A 16,330-nucleotide genomic window follows, 5' to 3' on the forward strand; every position below is an offset into this window, starting at 1 on the left:
CTTTTGAATATATGGAAATACCTGTAGGGGGTAAAATATTTTACTGCTAAAACTAAAAACTGAAAATTTCTGAAACGGGGAGACGTATGCTACAGTAGCTAAATACTATAATAATAAGCACAACTAAATGAAATATTATAGGCCAAGATAGATGAATTCATTCTTTAATTTTTCAACATAAAAGTTCAAAGTTCTCCAGACTTAATTCAAAATCTCTAGGATGAATAAGCCAGTATAGATTTTCCAATTATATTTCAAAAGACAATAGGCCACTGCCTTCACATATATATATCCAAGGAGGAGGAAAAAAGGAAATAACCAGAATCATCAGGAAAAAAAAATAACATGAAACATAATTGTGATTCTTTTAAAACTATTCTAAAGCATACACACACTTTATATTTTTTGGCCTTGTTACTGTATTTATTATGAAACCTCAAATATATGTTAACAAATTTAGCTCTTTTTTTTTAGAGTATTGCCTTATTTTACTGAAAACCATGCATATTTGTTATTAAAAAATCAAGTTACATTCAACAACTACAACCAACCCAATTTAAAAATGGGCACATGACTTGAATAGACATTTCAACAGAGAACATGTACAATGACCAATATAAGCACATAAAAAGACACTCACCGTCATCAGTGCTAGGGAAATGAAAATCAAAACTGCACTGAGGCACACTTCACACCTGTTAGGATGGCTATTATTTGAAAACAAAAAACAAAACAAGTATAGGTAAGGATGTAGAAAGAGTTGAATCCTTGTACTTTGCTGATGGGAATGTAAAGTGGTGTAGCTTCTGCGGAAAACGGCTTGGGAGTTCCTAGACAGTGGTGGTGATTACACTAAACTGCACACTAAAAATGGTTAAAATGGTAATTTTTATGTCATGTATATTTTACCACAATTAAAAAACTAAAAAAAAAAAAGTAGGAAAGCAACTATAAAGAAGAGGTCAGCAAATTGTTTTAAATCCAACTTTCTAGAAAGAACCCATGTTAGCATTTGGTAGTCCTAATACTTTTTCTGCACTTTAAACTTCTTGTTGTGAGATATTTCAGAAATCACCTCTATAGAAAGTATAATTTTTTTTTAAATGAATGCTTATTAATTTTTGAGAGACAGAGACAGCATGAGCGGGGGAGGAGCAGAGAGAGAGGGACGCACAGAATCCGAAGCAGGCTCCAGGCTCTGAGCGGTCAGCACAGAGCCCGCCGCGGGGCTCGAACTCACAACCCGAGAGATCATGACCTGAGCCGAAGTTGGACGCTTAACCGACTGAGCCACCCAGGCGCCCCTCTATAGAAAGCATAGCTAGTAGTATTAGCAACACCTACGAGCATAGACATGTTGATTTGTTGAACGTGAACTATGACCGAGGCATGAGTAGACGTGCCTGCAAAGTTAACTAGCTTGAGTAGGACTCAAACTTGCAACTGTGGTCTCATCCAGGATGACCTCACCAAGCCACCCTAGCCAGAAAAGTGATCATGAAATGAAAGTGGAAACTGTGAAAAGTCACGGATCACATCATGACATGTATATGTGATCAGTGCCATTATTCTCTGCTTATGTTATTTGGTAGTACTATTTATCTTAATTTGGTCTAATCCTAAGTGTTATCATGAATGTTTTCCTTTTATTCTATTTCAAGTGTTTCTGGATATATATAACATTATAAAAGAATATGGAGAATATTTGCTTTTCTAGATCACTGTGGTATGTTTTTAAAAGAAAAGATGTAATTAAAATCAAGTTAAATCCCTGCTGCAAATTAAGTAAAGTTTACAAAGTCAAGGGGCATTTTGTTCCAGTTTGAACTCTGTCATTACCTTTCTTATAACCTTAGATGAAAACAGCTTCAGGGTGCCTGGGTGGCTCAGTCGGTTGAGCGTCTGACTTTCGGCTCAGGTCATGATCTCACAGTTCGTGGGTTCGAGCCCCACATCAGGCTCTGTGCTGACCTCTTGCTCAGGACCTGGAGCCTGCTTCAGATTCTGTTTCTCCCTCTCTCTCTGCCCCTCCCCTGCTCACGCTTTGTCTCACTCCGTTTCTCAAAAATAAATAAATGTAAAAACAAATTAAAAAAAAGAAAAGAAAACGGCATCATTAAAGCCCAAATAGCAGTTACCTATTTTGGGTATTTTACAGTAAGGCAAAGGTAATAGGAAGAGTTGGAATATCCAATCAGATGACCAAAATGCAATTATTTTTTATGTCTCTTTCTTCACCTCCTCAACTTTCAGTGCACATTTATTCAGCAATTATCAATGAAGAAAGCCTGAATTTCTAACCTTGCTCCACCATTTATTAATTTTGTGATGATTTCTTAACCTTTCTCAGCCTTCATTTCCTCATCTGTAAAATAGACATACTAATAGGGCCAACTTCATAGACTTTTTATGAGAATTCAGTGAATGGAAACAAATCCTTAAAACAATGTGTGCATATAATAAGTGCTGGATAAACACAAGCTAACTTTTACTATGATTGCTGTGAGGATGACATACGTACTGTGTATTCAACCCTAGAGTAAATATTATGAGAGCTAGTAATACAAAATACTTCCTTATCTCAAAGAATTTGTTACTTTAGACTAATATCAGAAATCTGAATTTGCATCCCCTCATGAGTGTGAGGCCCCAGCCAAGTGGTCCCCCTAGCTCTCCTGGCTCTGAGATAGATCCTGATAAAATTTCTGAAATACATTCAAGTTTAGTTGAAATCACAGAAAAGACCCAACGGTTGGAATGGGGGGGGGGGGCAGAAGGAAAACTACACAGAGATGAAAGGACCTGAACTGAGCCCTAAAAGATAGAATTTACAAAGGCTGGGGGACACCTATCCCCCCGCCCCTCCCCACCCCCCTACCATGTGCTAGGTAGGCATCAGACTACATACTCCACAGTCTTTCTCCACATTCCTCATGACAGTCCTACTGGGTCACATAGCTACTATTTGCCAAATCAGGGATTCAAACTCTTAACCTAAGTCCAAAGCCTTTCTTGTTTTCATGCTGTGCTGATGCTTTGATAATTAGAGGTTGTATTACTTTCTGTCTTGGCCAGTTAGAGGCCTCTAAATATCCCATTCGTTTTTAGTGAAAAGTTTTTGTGTGTTTTTACTGATTTTTTCCCCCATAATTTTCTTATCTGCACAAATGCTGAATTGTATATTTGCTTTTTCATTTAAGTTTTGCTGACTTCTGTTCTTTCATAACTTAACTCAGGTGTAATGTCTTTGCTGAGGCCTCTTCTTCTGGATGTGGTCCCAACAATTCAACAGACTGCTGCATTGGCTCTTGGGAGACTGGCTAATTATAATGGTGACCTAGCAGAAGCAGTCGTGAAGGGCGACATTCTTCCACAGCTTGTTTATTCATTGGCAGAACAGAATGTAAGACTTAAAAAAAATAAGTTATGCGTATTTTTTTTAGATTTAAAAGATCTGCTAGTTTGGGCACAGTTGCAAGCTTGTGGGCATTAGAATTTTAGGACGTTAATATAACCTTCAATTCTTTGAACTGCACATAAATAATACCTTTAGGGTATTTTACTTTGGAAGTGACGGGCAGTTTTTCTCCCATTACTGTTAATATAAGAAAACAGATTACACAGTTTGTAAATGAATTGTATATAAGGCAGTATTTCTCTGTATGGGAGTCTTCAATTTGTAGGATCAGTCTTAGGTGCATGGCCCCCTAGGCAAATGGAAAGTTGTTTTCAGCAATCCTTACATGCAGATGAAATCTAGTTAGTGGACACTGTAAGAGACAGCTTGGAAGCAGGGGGATAGAAGCATACAAAATGAAGGAGGATATGTGTAATGGAAGGTTTGGTAAAGCATTTTATAGCAAGTATGCAAGCATGTCAGTCCTTTTCAGGGTCATCTACGAATGCCACAATGTTTTCCCTCCTATCTTGTTCTGTACTCTGCCACCTGATAATAGTTAAGGATCTTTCTATAGGCAGGGTCTTGGTATGTTTATTCCATTTTGTTAGTTTCTTATAACCTAAGGATATATATTTCTTTTTTTAAAGTGTATTTCTTTATTTTGAGAGACAGAGAGAGAGAGAGAGAGAGGGAAATAACATGAGCAGAGGAGGGGCAGAGAGAGAGAGAGAGAGAGAGAGAGAGAGAGAGAGAGAGAGAATCCCAAGTAGGCTCCGTGCTGTCAGTATAGAGCTTGATGCAGGGCTCTGAAATCAACAACTGTGAGATCATGACCTGAGCCAAAAATCCAGAGTCAGATGCTTAATGGACTGAGCCACCCAGGTGCCCCAGGATATATATTTCTTGACACATTTTTAAGATTCAATTCCTATTCGTAGAACCAAAACAAACCTTCCAATTTAAAGATGGGCAAAAGACTTGAACAGACATCTATCCAAAGAAGACATACTGTAGCCAGCCAACATGAAAGGATGCTCAGTAACATGAGTCATTAGGAAATGGAAATCAGAACCACGGCAAGATATCACTTTACCTATGAGGATGGCCATAAAAAAAAAAAAAGGAAAAGAACAGAACAAGTGTTAGTGAAGATTTGGAGAAATCGGAAGCCTCACACATCGCTGATAGGAGTGTAAAATGGTGCAGCTGCTATAGAAAGCAGTCAAGCAGTCAAGTTAAACCCAATTACCACATGACCCAGCAATTCTACTCCTAGTTAGATTTCCAAAAAAAAATTGAAAACAGGTGTTCAAACAAAACTTGTACACAAATGTTGATAGCAGCGTTATTCACTAGAACAAAAGAATGACTAGATAAACAAAATGTTGTACATCCATATAATGGAATATTATCAGTCATAAAAAGGGATGAGGTATCGATACAGGCTATAACATGGATAAACCTTTGCTCTAAGAGAAGGAAGCCAGACACAAACGGCTACGTATTGCATGACTCCGTTTATAGGAAATATCCAGAATATGCAAATGCATAGAGACAGAAGCAGATTAGCAGTTGCCAGGGGCTGTGGGGACAGGGGAATGAGGAGTGGCTCCTTAACATGTATGAGATTTCTTGTTGGGCCGAGGAAAATATTCTGGAACTAGATGGTGATGTTTGCACAACACTGTGACTGTGCAAAATGCCACTGAGCTTTACACTTTAAAATGGTTCAAATGGCAAATAATATGTGTATTTTATCACAATAAAAAAATAAATCCCAGTTGTTCACATTTTTGCCTTATTTTTTAGAGACTGGAGACTCATTTCCTGCTTGTCTTATCTCTACAAGGAGTCTCAGAAATTTTGTTTTTCCTACAGGTGTTCCTTCTGTCATCAAACACTGTTAGACTTTGTTCTTCCTGGATTCTTGGCTCCTTCTTTTGGGGCAGGGTCTGTGTTTTGGTATCCCACAAAGAAGGTCCTCAGTAGAAGGTTTCTAGATGCGAATGAATGTGCACTAGCTGTGAAGCGACAAAAAAGTGCCAGGGCAGAGGTGAGGAGAAAGTGAGAATGTGAAGCAGTATTCACTTTGCCTACCCGTCCTTTAACTCACTTCTCACAGGGTTTAATCTCTGCTTTATGAGGTATAAAGTCCTCTGGTGTAGCTTTTTTTTTTTTTTTTTAAGGCAATTCTTTTGGTGAGGAATGGGAGAGAAGAGAGAGGAATTTGTAGAAGCGGAAATTAGGAGAAAGGGGAAATGAGATCAGAAGGCGTGAATTATAGGCACTGTGGTTAGCAGTGACTATCGATGCCCTAATAAATCTATTAATTAAGTATAATGTATTATTTCGTAATCTATAATCTATTTTACAATCAGTCACTGACATAAAGTTGGACTTTATAACACATTTTAATCTCTGTCTATGTTAACCTTTAAGAAACTAAAGAAAGATATGAAATCAAAACATCCTTATTAACATAGCATATTTCTTATATCATCAACACAGGCCAATGTTTGAAAGATAATATGTTAAAGTATACTTGGTATATTTTCTCTCTCTCCTATCATATTTATTTTATCTTAATCTTTTAGCCTAAGTAAATAGCAGGCTTTCAAAACAGGTGCTGTAGTCACCTGGTCACTTTCAGTAGTCACCGTAAAGAAATAGAAACTTGGAATCCAAAACAGGGGATTACCTGGGTTCTATTCATAGAAGAAAGAGACCATTAATGTGTCATGCTAACCATGAAACAACAGTGAGTGTTACAGCCAAATACTTCCTATACATTTAAATTTTTTAGCTATATGAAGAAAAACGTTAGCCTTGTGTTTCAGTTTTATTTTATGATTTCTTAATCTGATAAAATTTTATATAGAAAATATTACAAATATGAAGCATTACGTAAAATTCACATAATACCAAGTCATTTGTATTTATCACTAAAAAATATATATATATATATTTTTTTTTTCTCGGAGGAGATAAATCACACATCCTCTTGTTTGGCTAGTTTATTTACCAGGAAAAGTTTTAAAATGTATCACAAGTGTTTCACCTTTATGTTTATCTGATGATTGGTAAGTGCATCCCAGACCACGGTTGTTATTTCAGGATAACTTGGGACACCAGAAAGATTAGTTGAGGTCATGAAAGGCCTACCACGCTTAGAGACTGAGGGCAAGTAAAGGAAATGAATTTGTCAGCGGACATTTTTGTTGCACATGCTAACAATCTAAGAGTTCCCCTGGGTCAAACAACTACTTTTCAGTGTAATGCAGATACAGAAAATCTCATCATTTTAGGCATTTGTAGGAAATACAATGTTTATGTTTTCTTTTATACAATTTCCAAATGCATGTTGCAGAATAAAACATTTGAAACGAAATTTAAGACTTAACATTGTTTCAGTTTAGCACTGAACAAAAAGCAATCCGGGAACACCAAAAGAGTGACTTTGCAGGATGTTTTTTATCTGTTGTATTCAAAAGCTGTTGAGCTTTATTTAATGTCATTTTTATGTTGGTTTTCGTCTATTTTAACTTTTGGTTTAATAAGCGCTTCATTCACTCTGAGTTTTGTCTGCTTTATCATCGTAGCGTTTTTACAAGAAAGCAGCCGCCTTTGTGCTACGAGCAGTGGGGAAGCATTCTCCTCAACTAGCTCAGGCGATCGTGGATTGCGGAGCCCTGGACACACTGGTGATATGCCTGGAAGATTTTGACCCTGGAGTCAAGGAAGCTGCAGCCTGGGCACTGGGTTATATCGCAAGACATAATGCAGGTAACGGAGCATATTTGAAAACAGGATTACTAACATTTCGATTTTTTTAGGGAAATCGGGTTTTGCAGTTTTAATGATGTTTCCATACATTATGGGAGATAGGTTTTGAAGGACGGCCAAGTTGTTCAGATCATAAATTCACGGAAAACCTACCCATTTCAGTCTTTACTCCAGTCAGCTGAAGAGCAGTGTGAGGATGGAAAGAGGGAGCGGGGAATGAGGAGAGTGAGAGATTGACAGATTCTCAAAGACCTTGGTAAATTGGTTCAGTGAAAAAATTTTAGTTTGTCATCCTTCAGGGGGTTTTGGATCTTTACTCTCTCTGATGATAGGGGTGCTCCAAACTAGGTGGGGGACACATTGTGTGAACGAGTAATGTTGAAAAGATATGGACATGATAACTTTCTAGAACATATGTGTATTGAGCCCATATTGGGCAGGAAGGAGGGGAAAGAGAAGTACTTTCTCTCATAAACTGACAGCTTAATGACATCATCAAGAAGGGGGCTGGACCTCTTCTGTGAAGTTTATGCTGACAGACCCGATGGGTGAAGATTATATGGGGAATAAAATTGCCCCCACCACTTTCCAGAAGATGCTAAATAATATGAGCAAATAATACAACAAGAAAACACAGTCTTAAACATATGTAAAAATGACCAACTTCTCTAGTAGTCAGAGAACTGCATATTAAAACATCAATGAAAATGTCTTTTCCCAGTTATTATTACTTAGGGAGGGGAAAAGAGTAAATCAGAATTACAGCCAAATGGTCAAGAGCACTGTGGCATTAGACAGGATCTGAGTTTGAGTCCAAGATCTACCATTTAGTTTCTGCATGACCTTGGACATGGCTTTTAAATTTTCTGAACCTTAACTTCCTCATCTGCAGAAGAGGGTACCCAACAGTAGGTACTTCAGAGATCTGTTGTGAGCACAATGAGATAATATATGCAAAACACTTGGGTCAGTACTTGGCACATGGTAAATATTCAATAAATCTAAGATATTAGTATTAATACTGAAGGTTGGAGAGGATATGATGGTTATGCCCATTGGTGGAGATACTACGAATTGTATAAACCTGTGCAAAGCAGTTTGGCAAGATTAATCTAAGCCATGAAAGAGTTTGTGGTTACTCTAAAAAGCCTGCTTTGGGAATTCATCCTAAGGAAAGAATTCCACAGAATGCAAAAGTTATATTCATGTTAATGTTATGGCAGTAGTATTTGTAATATCAAAACCCCTCAAATATTTGGCAGGAATTTAGTGGTTAAATTAGGGTAGTTTCCCTAATGGAATTTCCTTTGGCAAATTAAAAAGGTAATTACGAATCCTACGTGGTAACATGGAAACATGATTATAATGTAAAAAATATATAAAATTATGTACTGCAGTTATAATAATATAAAAGTAAGTTTTTATGTGGACATAAATTACAAAGAAATACATGTTTGTGTTACTAGGGTGATAGGATTCAAGATACATTTTCTTTGTTTTCCAGATTTTTCAATGTGTATGCATGCATAAAATAATGGCTATCACTTATTGAGTAATTACTGTGTGCCCGGCTCTGTGCAGTGTCCTCCAGATACGTTATCTTGTTTTTGATTACAGCTACCCCCATAGGGTAGGTGTTACTTTCCCTGTTAGAGGAAGGAAATATGACTTAGAAAGGATACCTGAAGTTATGGTAATTGTGGAACCAGAATTTGAGTCTACATCTGTCTGACTCCAAAGCCCGTATTAACCACTGCCCGTAAACAGCTTCACTAAATATTTCTTAAAAGAGCACCGAAGAAGAAATTCAAAACAGAAACAGGAAGAGGCTCTCCCATGGTGATGTTTAATTTGGTTCTTAAAATGCTGACACTATTAGAGAGAAAAAGGAAAGAAAATTATACAAAAATAAGAAAGAAAAACTATTGTCATGCCTAAAATGATTCTGAATTCGTATGTTAAAATTATTTCCTCCCCATAGATGGATTTTGGTTTTCCAAATAGATTCTCATTAGGACTATTTTTTAATATATGTTGACTGAAGAAACTAAGGCTGTGTTTTAAATTAGAAGCTGGTTATCATGGGGGAACTATATGAATATATTTAGGTTTGGGGTTTTGTTTTTTGTTTTATGTTGTGTTTTTTGTTTTGGTTTGTTTGTTCAGAGGAACTTATGGCAAACGGATTCTAACATGAGTATCTGAAAACATGATACAAAGGAGCTTTGAGGGACAGCCAGACAGATAACACTCTCAGGCAGGTGCCTATAGACAACCTTTTCATCTCTCCCTTTTGTTGAGTCTGAGGCTAAATGATTATAGTTCATAAATAGGATCTGTCTTAGGGATTCCATTCCAATTTCTTGCTATAATCTGGCTCCCACATGGCATTCCCACTATAATTTCAGTATTTCACAGTAGTTAGGGGCCTGGGACCCAGAAGCTCCCAGAAGAGATTACTGCATAGATTTCTCAGAAGGAAAGGGAATTGTTACCCAGTAGGCGATAAAATAAGTCATCATTCACATCCTGAATCAGTGGAAATAGATGGTGTACCTCTAAATAACCTGATTTCTTTTTCAATGATCTCCTAAAAATAGAATATGTTAGATTGATGGGAGGGCGTTCATTCAGTGTTTTCTTCTTAGTATTAGCGGTAAAATGTTTTATTAGGCAGTTCAGGAAATATACACCTTACATGGAGACACAAGAGAAACAAAGTGTACCTTTAAGGGCAATAGAAGGAAAACGCTTTGTGTCTAGGAAACAAAAATAAAGTCAGCACACAATTAGTCAAACAGGCATCATCTGACTTTTTCAAATTGAAAAATACAGTTTCCGAAAGCGCTTCTATATGTAGATTTGGAAGCATTTTACAGATAATTCAAAGGGATCTGGGATGAACAACCTGAAACGGTGTTGTCGTTTTTAATTCTGTATAAATCCTGTCATTAAATTTCTGTGGTTGAATCACCAGTTATTGAATACACCTGATCCATGTACCTCTCACTTTGAAGATAAGTTATTTCTTTATATTTTTTCCTGCTCTTTAGTAAAAGCTGAGGTAAATTCTTCTCAGATTGGTTCTTCTTCCTTCTTGCTAGTCTCTCCCACTCTGCAGCATTGTTCCGCTAACACATTTTCCTCATCGGCGTCACCCTCTCGCTGTTTCCAAGGACCAGTCTTGCTTTGGGAGATACAAGGAGTGAGGCACACAGCCTGTGTGGACGGGGAGCGTGAGGGGTGAGGAGGAAAGAACCACGGGTCTCTTGAGGGGCAGGACTTCTACACGGAAGGGCCCAAAAGGGCACTTGGCCATGCTCCCCGCAGGCCCTCAGGCAGGCCCCGCTTCCCTGCTCCCCCCTGGCGGCCTCTCTCTGGCCTCCTCACTGTTCAGCAGCTTCGTGGAGGAGAGCTTCCCGTGACCTCGTGTCCGGGGTGTGGCAGCAGTGAGGGTGGCACGTGGGACCGAGGTGAGAGCAACAGCCTGGCTGCACGTGTGAGGAAGGAGGAGCCCCGCAAGCGTTTTATAGGAATGGTTTTCCCCATTTGGGCTCAAAAGTAAGTGGTAAGTGTTTATTTGGGGAGCTTTAGATACATAGGCCGTCTCCCGTAAACTCCCGCCATCTCAGAGCAAACTTTGTTCTCAGGCCTGGCCAAGAGGAACAGGGTACATTTGGTTAGGTGTTCTAGAACACTTGAAGGATTCACATAATTCCTAAATTATCTAGATGAGGCAACTGAAGGAGAGAGGTGAAGGATTTACTCTGGCCAGACAGCAATCGATGGTGGAACCGCGTGGCAATTACTCAAAACCTTTCAGAGATTCTTCCTTTTTATTGTGCGAGGAAGCGTATGAGAGCCCATCACTCATCATCGTCAGCTCCTTGTTGTATCTGAAAGTCTTGCCAGGTACCTCTGTTTTTAATCCCCCCGGTGGCTGGTTTCCACATGTGTGACTCCTCTTTCTCCGATAGACTTGACTGACGTCCACAGGGCTAAATCAGATGACAGACTTCCATGCCAGCTCAGTGGCCGTCAGGGGAGGGGACAGCGGCGGCCAGAGGAGCAGCGCTGACAGGAACTGGCTGGTTTGGGCACTACAGAAACATTTAGTAGATTATCCCCTATTTGCTAAGCAGATGATATGAGGGAGGAATCCAGACCAAGCTGGCCAGCCTGATTCTTTTCCGCCTCGTGCAGCATGACGAAATGATAAAGAGAGAAAAGAATTTTAAAAATCGAAAATTTTTGCAAATGCCGCTCATGTCACCCTTCTGTAAATACCCGTGGGCTAAATCCTGTGGAACAGGCTCAGGCAGCAGTAATTTACCTTTGAAAAATCCACGTTAGGGACACATCTCTGAGACAACTAGGGACTTTGTACCGTGAGGAGGGGGGGTGGTGGGGCGAAGGGGACTAAAGCCTGGTAACTAAAAATTATTTTATGTTCACCTGTTTTGTTTCTTAAGTTCCACATATGAGTGGATCATACGCTGTGGCTTTCTCTGACTGACTTATTAAGAAACACAACAGATGAGTATAGAGAAAGGCAGAAAAAATAAGCTAAAAACAGGGAGGCAAACGATAAGAGACTCGTAAATACAGAGAACAAACTGAGGGCCGCTGGCGGGGTTGTTGGGTGGAGGGATGGGTAAATGGGTGATGGGCATGAAGGAGGGCACTTGCTGGGATGAGCACTGGGGGTTATATGTAAGTGATGGCTCACTAAATTCTCCTGAAACCATTATCACACTGTATGTAAACTACGTTGGATTTAAATTTTTAAAAGTTATTTAAAAAAACCCTATAGACAACTGTCTTTACTGGTGCTTGTAGATAATAATGTTGATTTCTGAACTTTTTCTTTTTACAACTTATTTTATCTTGGAGGGGTTGAGGAACATATACGCATGGAGGCAAATGATGTATATGGGATTATATGCATTACATGTTACAACTATTTTGATCCTAACATTGATTTCCACAAATAACTTTTCTATTTATTTAAGTGGTCGTGAAAAAAGATAAAGCAAAAACAAATGTGTATTTTCTTTTGGCACGGAGGCCAAATGTGTTAAAGTAACACTTTAATTATAAGTTTACTCAGTAGTTACCTAATTTGTTAGTCACTTCTAGGGTTAGTGTGTGTGCTAGTAAAAGAAAAAATAGGTTGTGAATTCTCCTGTATTTTTGTTTATTGTAATTTTTAAAGTTATAAACTCTTGGTTGATAAAACCTTCTGAGATTTTTTGTGCATTTTTTTTAAGAATTCAGAATATACAACAATACCATATAATTCTGTAATCTCAGATTCCTGAGTCACTGAGACCTATAACTTCATATATGAGGCTAGCAAACAATTTCTTTATCACCATCACCATCACTATAATCATCGAAAAGTCTCTGAGTCACTTATGCGGAATGTTAGCACGTCTTCCTGACTATACAAAGTAAAGTAAGTCAGCTAATATCTTACCTGTAGGAGCTTATGATAAGATAGAAATATTGATATAGATGAGCATAAAGGTCATGCAGACAGCTGGGCACGTTGGACAGAAATGTACAATACGGTCTTAAGAGTACAGATAATACACTGGGTGATTCTAAGTTGGACCAAGGAAAAGAATTACGGGTTATGCTTTTTGTAGCATTGCAGAAAGGGCAATGTTTATATCCTTCTTAAGAACATTGTTACATCCAGATAAGCACTGGACAGACTTTGGGCATAGAAATAAGAAAAGGGTAACATTGATAGTACAGTTTCAGGAGAAAGGAAAGCCCTCTACCCACCAGAATACTTCCTCTACCTGATTCCACCTAATATTCTTTTAGTCTGAGGCTTTGTTTTCTATCGGTTGCAAATACCTGCACAAGAAATGTCATGAAATTGCGTGCTGAGTGGATAGAGAGAAGGGTATTTGTATCTTACCAGTTTGAACAGGATATCAGAACTTATTTTTTGGGTTTGAACAAAATTGTTTTTCAAACTTGGTTTATTTTCCAATCACTAGTGTATAAAACCTTCTAACACCTTTTAGATGTTGAGGGTAAAAACACTCTTTTATTTACATTTGAATTTCTAGAAGTACATTAGTCATAGTGTATTTGATATTTGCAAGTACTGCAATTAAGCATTTCACAAACATCTACAAGAGTTCACTTATTAAAGGCTCAGAGCTTTGTTAGTATAAGAATTGTACTTTGAGGGGCACCTGGTGGCTCAGTCAGTTAAGTATCCGATCCTTGACCTCAGGGTGGTGAGTTCAAGCCCCACATTCAGCTCTGTGCTGGATGTGAAGCCTACTTTAAAAAAAAAAAAAAGTTCTACTTTGAATAAGTTATGTTCATTATCTTATCTTACCATAAATTTTAAAATCCATTGTCTACAGGGAAAATAGTTACTGTATAATTACCACGTTGTCTGGCTGATTTTGCACAGTTAACTTTTTAGCCCACTTTGCTCTCATCTGTGCCTTTAGATAAATGAAGCAGCTTCCTATAAAGATGTAGTATAAGTTAATTGCACCAAAGCATTTTGCGCGAGATAGGACCTCTGGCCTTGGAAAGCTATTAACTGCAGTTGTTTAACTATTTGTGTGATAATTCTATTACTGGCCATTTCTCTATATCTCCTTTGATTTGACTTGATTTTTAAGTTTATTTATTTTGAGAGAAAGAGAGAGAGGGAGATTGTGTGTGTGTGTGTGTGTGTGTGTGTGTGTGTGTGTGTATGTGTGTGAGCAGGGGAGGAGCAGAGAGAGAGGGAGAGAGAGAATCCCAAGCAGGCTCCATGCTGTCAGTGCAAAGCCCAGTGCAGGGCTCAAACTCACGAACCATGAGATCACGGCCTGAGCCAAAGTCAGATGTTTAACTGACTGAGCCACCCAGGCGCCCCATCCTTTGATTTTAAACTACAGTTTTACCAATATGGTAGTGCATTCATCACAGGCTACTATTGCATACTTGAATTGTGGCTAGGGCATCTGAGGAACTAAATTTTTATCTACTTCTAATTAATATAAATTAAAAAATTGATAACCAGTTCAAGTACTGGGAATATTTTAGGCATGACTGAAACAACTTGGGTATATAAATCTACTTTTTCATCCGTAAACTTTTTGAAATCTAAATACAGATCGAGTATTTCTTTTTTTTTTTTTTAATGTTTATTTATTTTTGAGACAGAGAGAGACAGAGCATGAACGGGGGAGGGTCAGAGAGAGAGGGAGACACAGAATCTGAAACAGCCTCCAGGCTCTGAGCTGTCAGCACAGAGCCCGACGCGGGGCTTGAACTCATGGACTGCGAGATCATGACCTGAGCCGAAGTCGGCCGCTTAACCGACTGAGCCACCCAGGCGCCCCCAGATCGAGTATTTCTAGTGAAAATTTAGTAGTTGAACTGAGATGTATCGTAAGTGCAAAATACACACTAGATTTCCAAGACTTGATATGGAAAAAAAAAAAAAAAACAACAACAATGTGAAATATCTTGTTAAAGTTTTAAAATGCTGACCACATGTTGAAATGATAATGTTTTGGATATATTGCATTAAATAATGTATTTCTTTAAAATTAATTTCACCTACTTCTTTTTTTGCTTTTTAAATGTGGCTACTAGAAAATTTTAAATTATACACATGGTCCGCATTCCTGTTGGACAGTGCTGACTTAGAATTAGCGTGCCTCTGCTTTGTGGTTGTTAAAAGGCAATATAGTGGCAATGCTGTGGTCTTAAAAAGTCATCCATAATTTTCGTGTTTTTTAATCAGTGTAACTAAACTGTAGTATGCAGTAAGTTAGGAATTTGGAACTAAAAATACCACTTGGGGAGAAGTAAATGACGATTCGACTTTGAGCAGTCACTTACTCGACGTAAGGACTACAATGTACTTTATAAAATGAGTGGCCAGACTGCCAGTCTCCCACGTGGTGAGACAGGGTGGTGGAGACATATACCTGTAAAATAAACAAGATTGCGGTACATTCGAGGTTGGCTTGTATTAGGTTGACCTGGATGAAATTGCCTATATTCAGTTGGTTCTGACGGAACAAAAACAGTTTCACGTGGTGAAGCCAAAAATATCAAGAACCCGAAAAAATGTCAACACTCTTCCCCCCAGTAATTGCACCCCTGGGCCACTCTCATAGGTAAATACACACATGAACGCACATACCTATGCATGCATGTGTGTTTGTATATCCTGTGGAATTCTAGATGTACGTGTGACCAGTGGTAGCCAGCCTCCAAGATGCCCCTCAGAGGCCGTGTGTCCTGATATTCACACCCTTGTGTAGTTCTCTCCTGCTGGGAGATTGGTCTGTGGGATTGGTCTGTGTGACCACTGGAATACGGTGGAAGTGATGGTAGGTTACTTCTGAGAATAGCTGACCAGCTATAAAAGATTGAGGCTTCTTTCCAGGGTCTCTCTCCCTTTCTGTATCCCATTACTTGTTCCGGGGAAAGCCAGCTGCTGTGACCCAAAGACACTTGGACAGCCAGCCTAGGGAAAGGGCCACATGGTGAGGAGCTGAGGTCTCCGACAACCAGCTAGGAGCTGGAGCTTCCCAAAAAACACACTCCGCTGAGTGAGCTCGGAAGCGGGTCCTCCCCCAGTTGTGCCCTCAAATGACTGTGACCCCAGCTGACAGAGTGGCAGCAACTTTCTGAGTAACTTGGAGCCATAACCACTCGGCTAGGCTGCTTCTGGATTCCTGACCCACAGAGAATGGGGCGTAGCGGATGATGTTGTTTGAAGCTGTTGAGTTTGGGTCATTTGTGACACAGCAATAGATAACCAATCAATAATCTTAATGCACAAGGAGGGGTTCACCACACTGTGCTTTGTAATGGCCCAAACCCAAACCCAAATCAAGCAGAACAAATGTCCCAAAGCAGGGGGATAGTTAAGTAAATTATGGCATGTATTTCCTCGGTGGGATATTATGCAGTGATTAAAAGTGCTGGGCTGCATCGATCCTCAGGAATAAAAGTGAGCAGTGGGCACCCACGGGCAGCTTCTAGGAACCACCCAGAGGGAGCCACAGCAAGAGCTACGGACCAGGGACCACTTTCACAAAAGCATCTAGGCAACCTTCTAATCACCCAGTATGTCATTTGTGTCCCTCTGCTGTCTCCTCTTTG

General features: G+C 39.0%; 1 protein-coding gene across 3 annotated transcripts in view; it reads left to right on the forward strand.

The window, feature by feature from the left end:
• SPAG6 (sperm associated antigen 6) overlaps positions 1 to 16,330 on the forward strand; it is a 63,866-nt gene that overhangs the window by 16,249 nt on the left and 31,287 nt on the right. For all 3 annotated transcript variants that reach the window (XM_027073608.2, XM_027073611.2, XM_027073610.2), the window contains 2 exons: positions 3,237 to 3,403; positions 7,000 to 7,183. In XM_027073608.2, the coding sequence (XP_026929409.2) occupies positions 3,237 to 3,403; positions 7,000 to 7,183 (351 nt within the window). The remainder of the gene's footprint in view (positions 1 to 3,236; positions 3,404 to 6,999; positions 7,184 to 16,330) is intronic.

Source organism: Acinonyx jubatus, chromosome B4, assembly GCF_027475565.1.
Source record: "Acinonyx jubatus isolate Ajub_Pintada_27869175 chromosome B4, VMU_Ajub_asm_v1.0, whole genome shotgun sequence".
Taxonomy (NCBI): Eukaryota; Metazoa; Chordata; class Mammalia; order Carnivora; family Felidae; genus Acinonyx; species Acinonyx jubatus.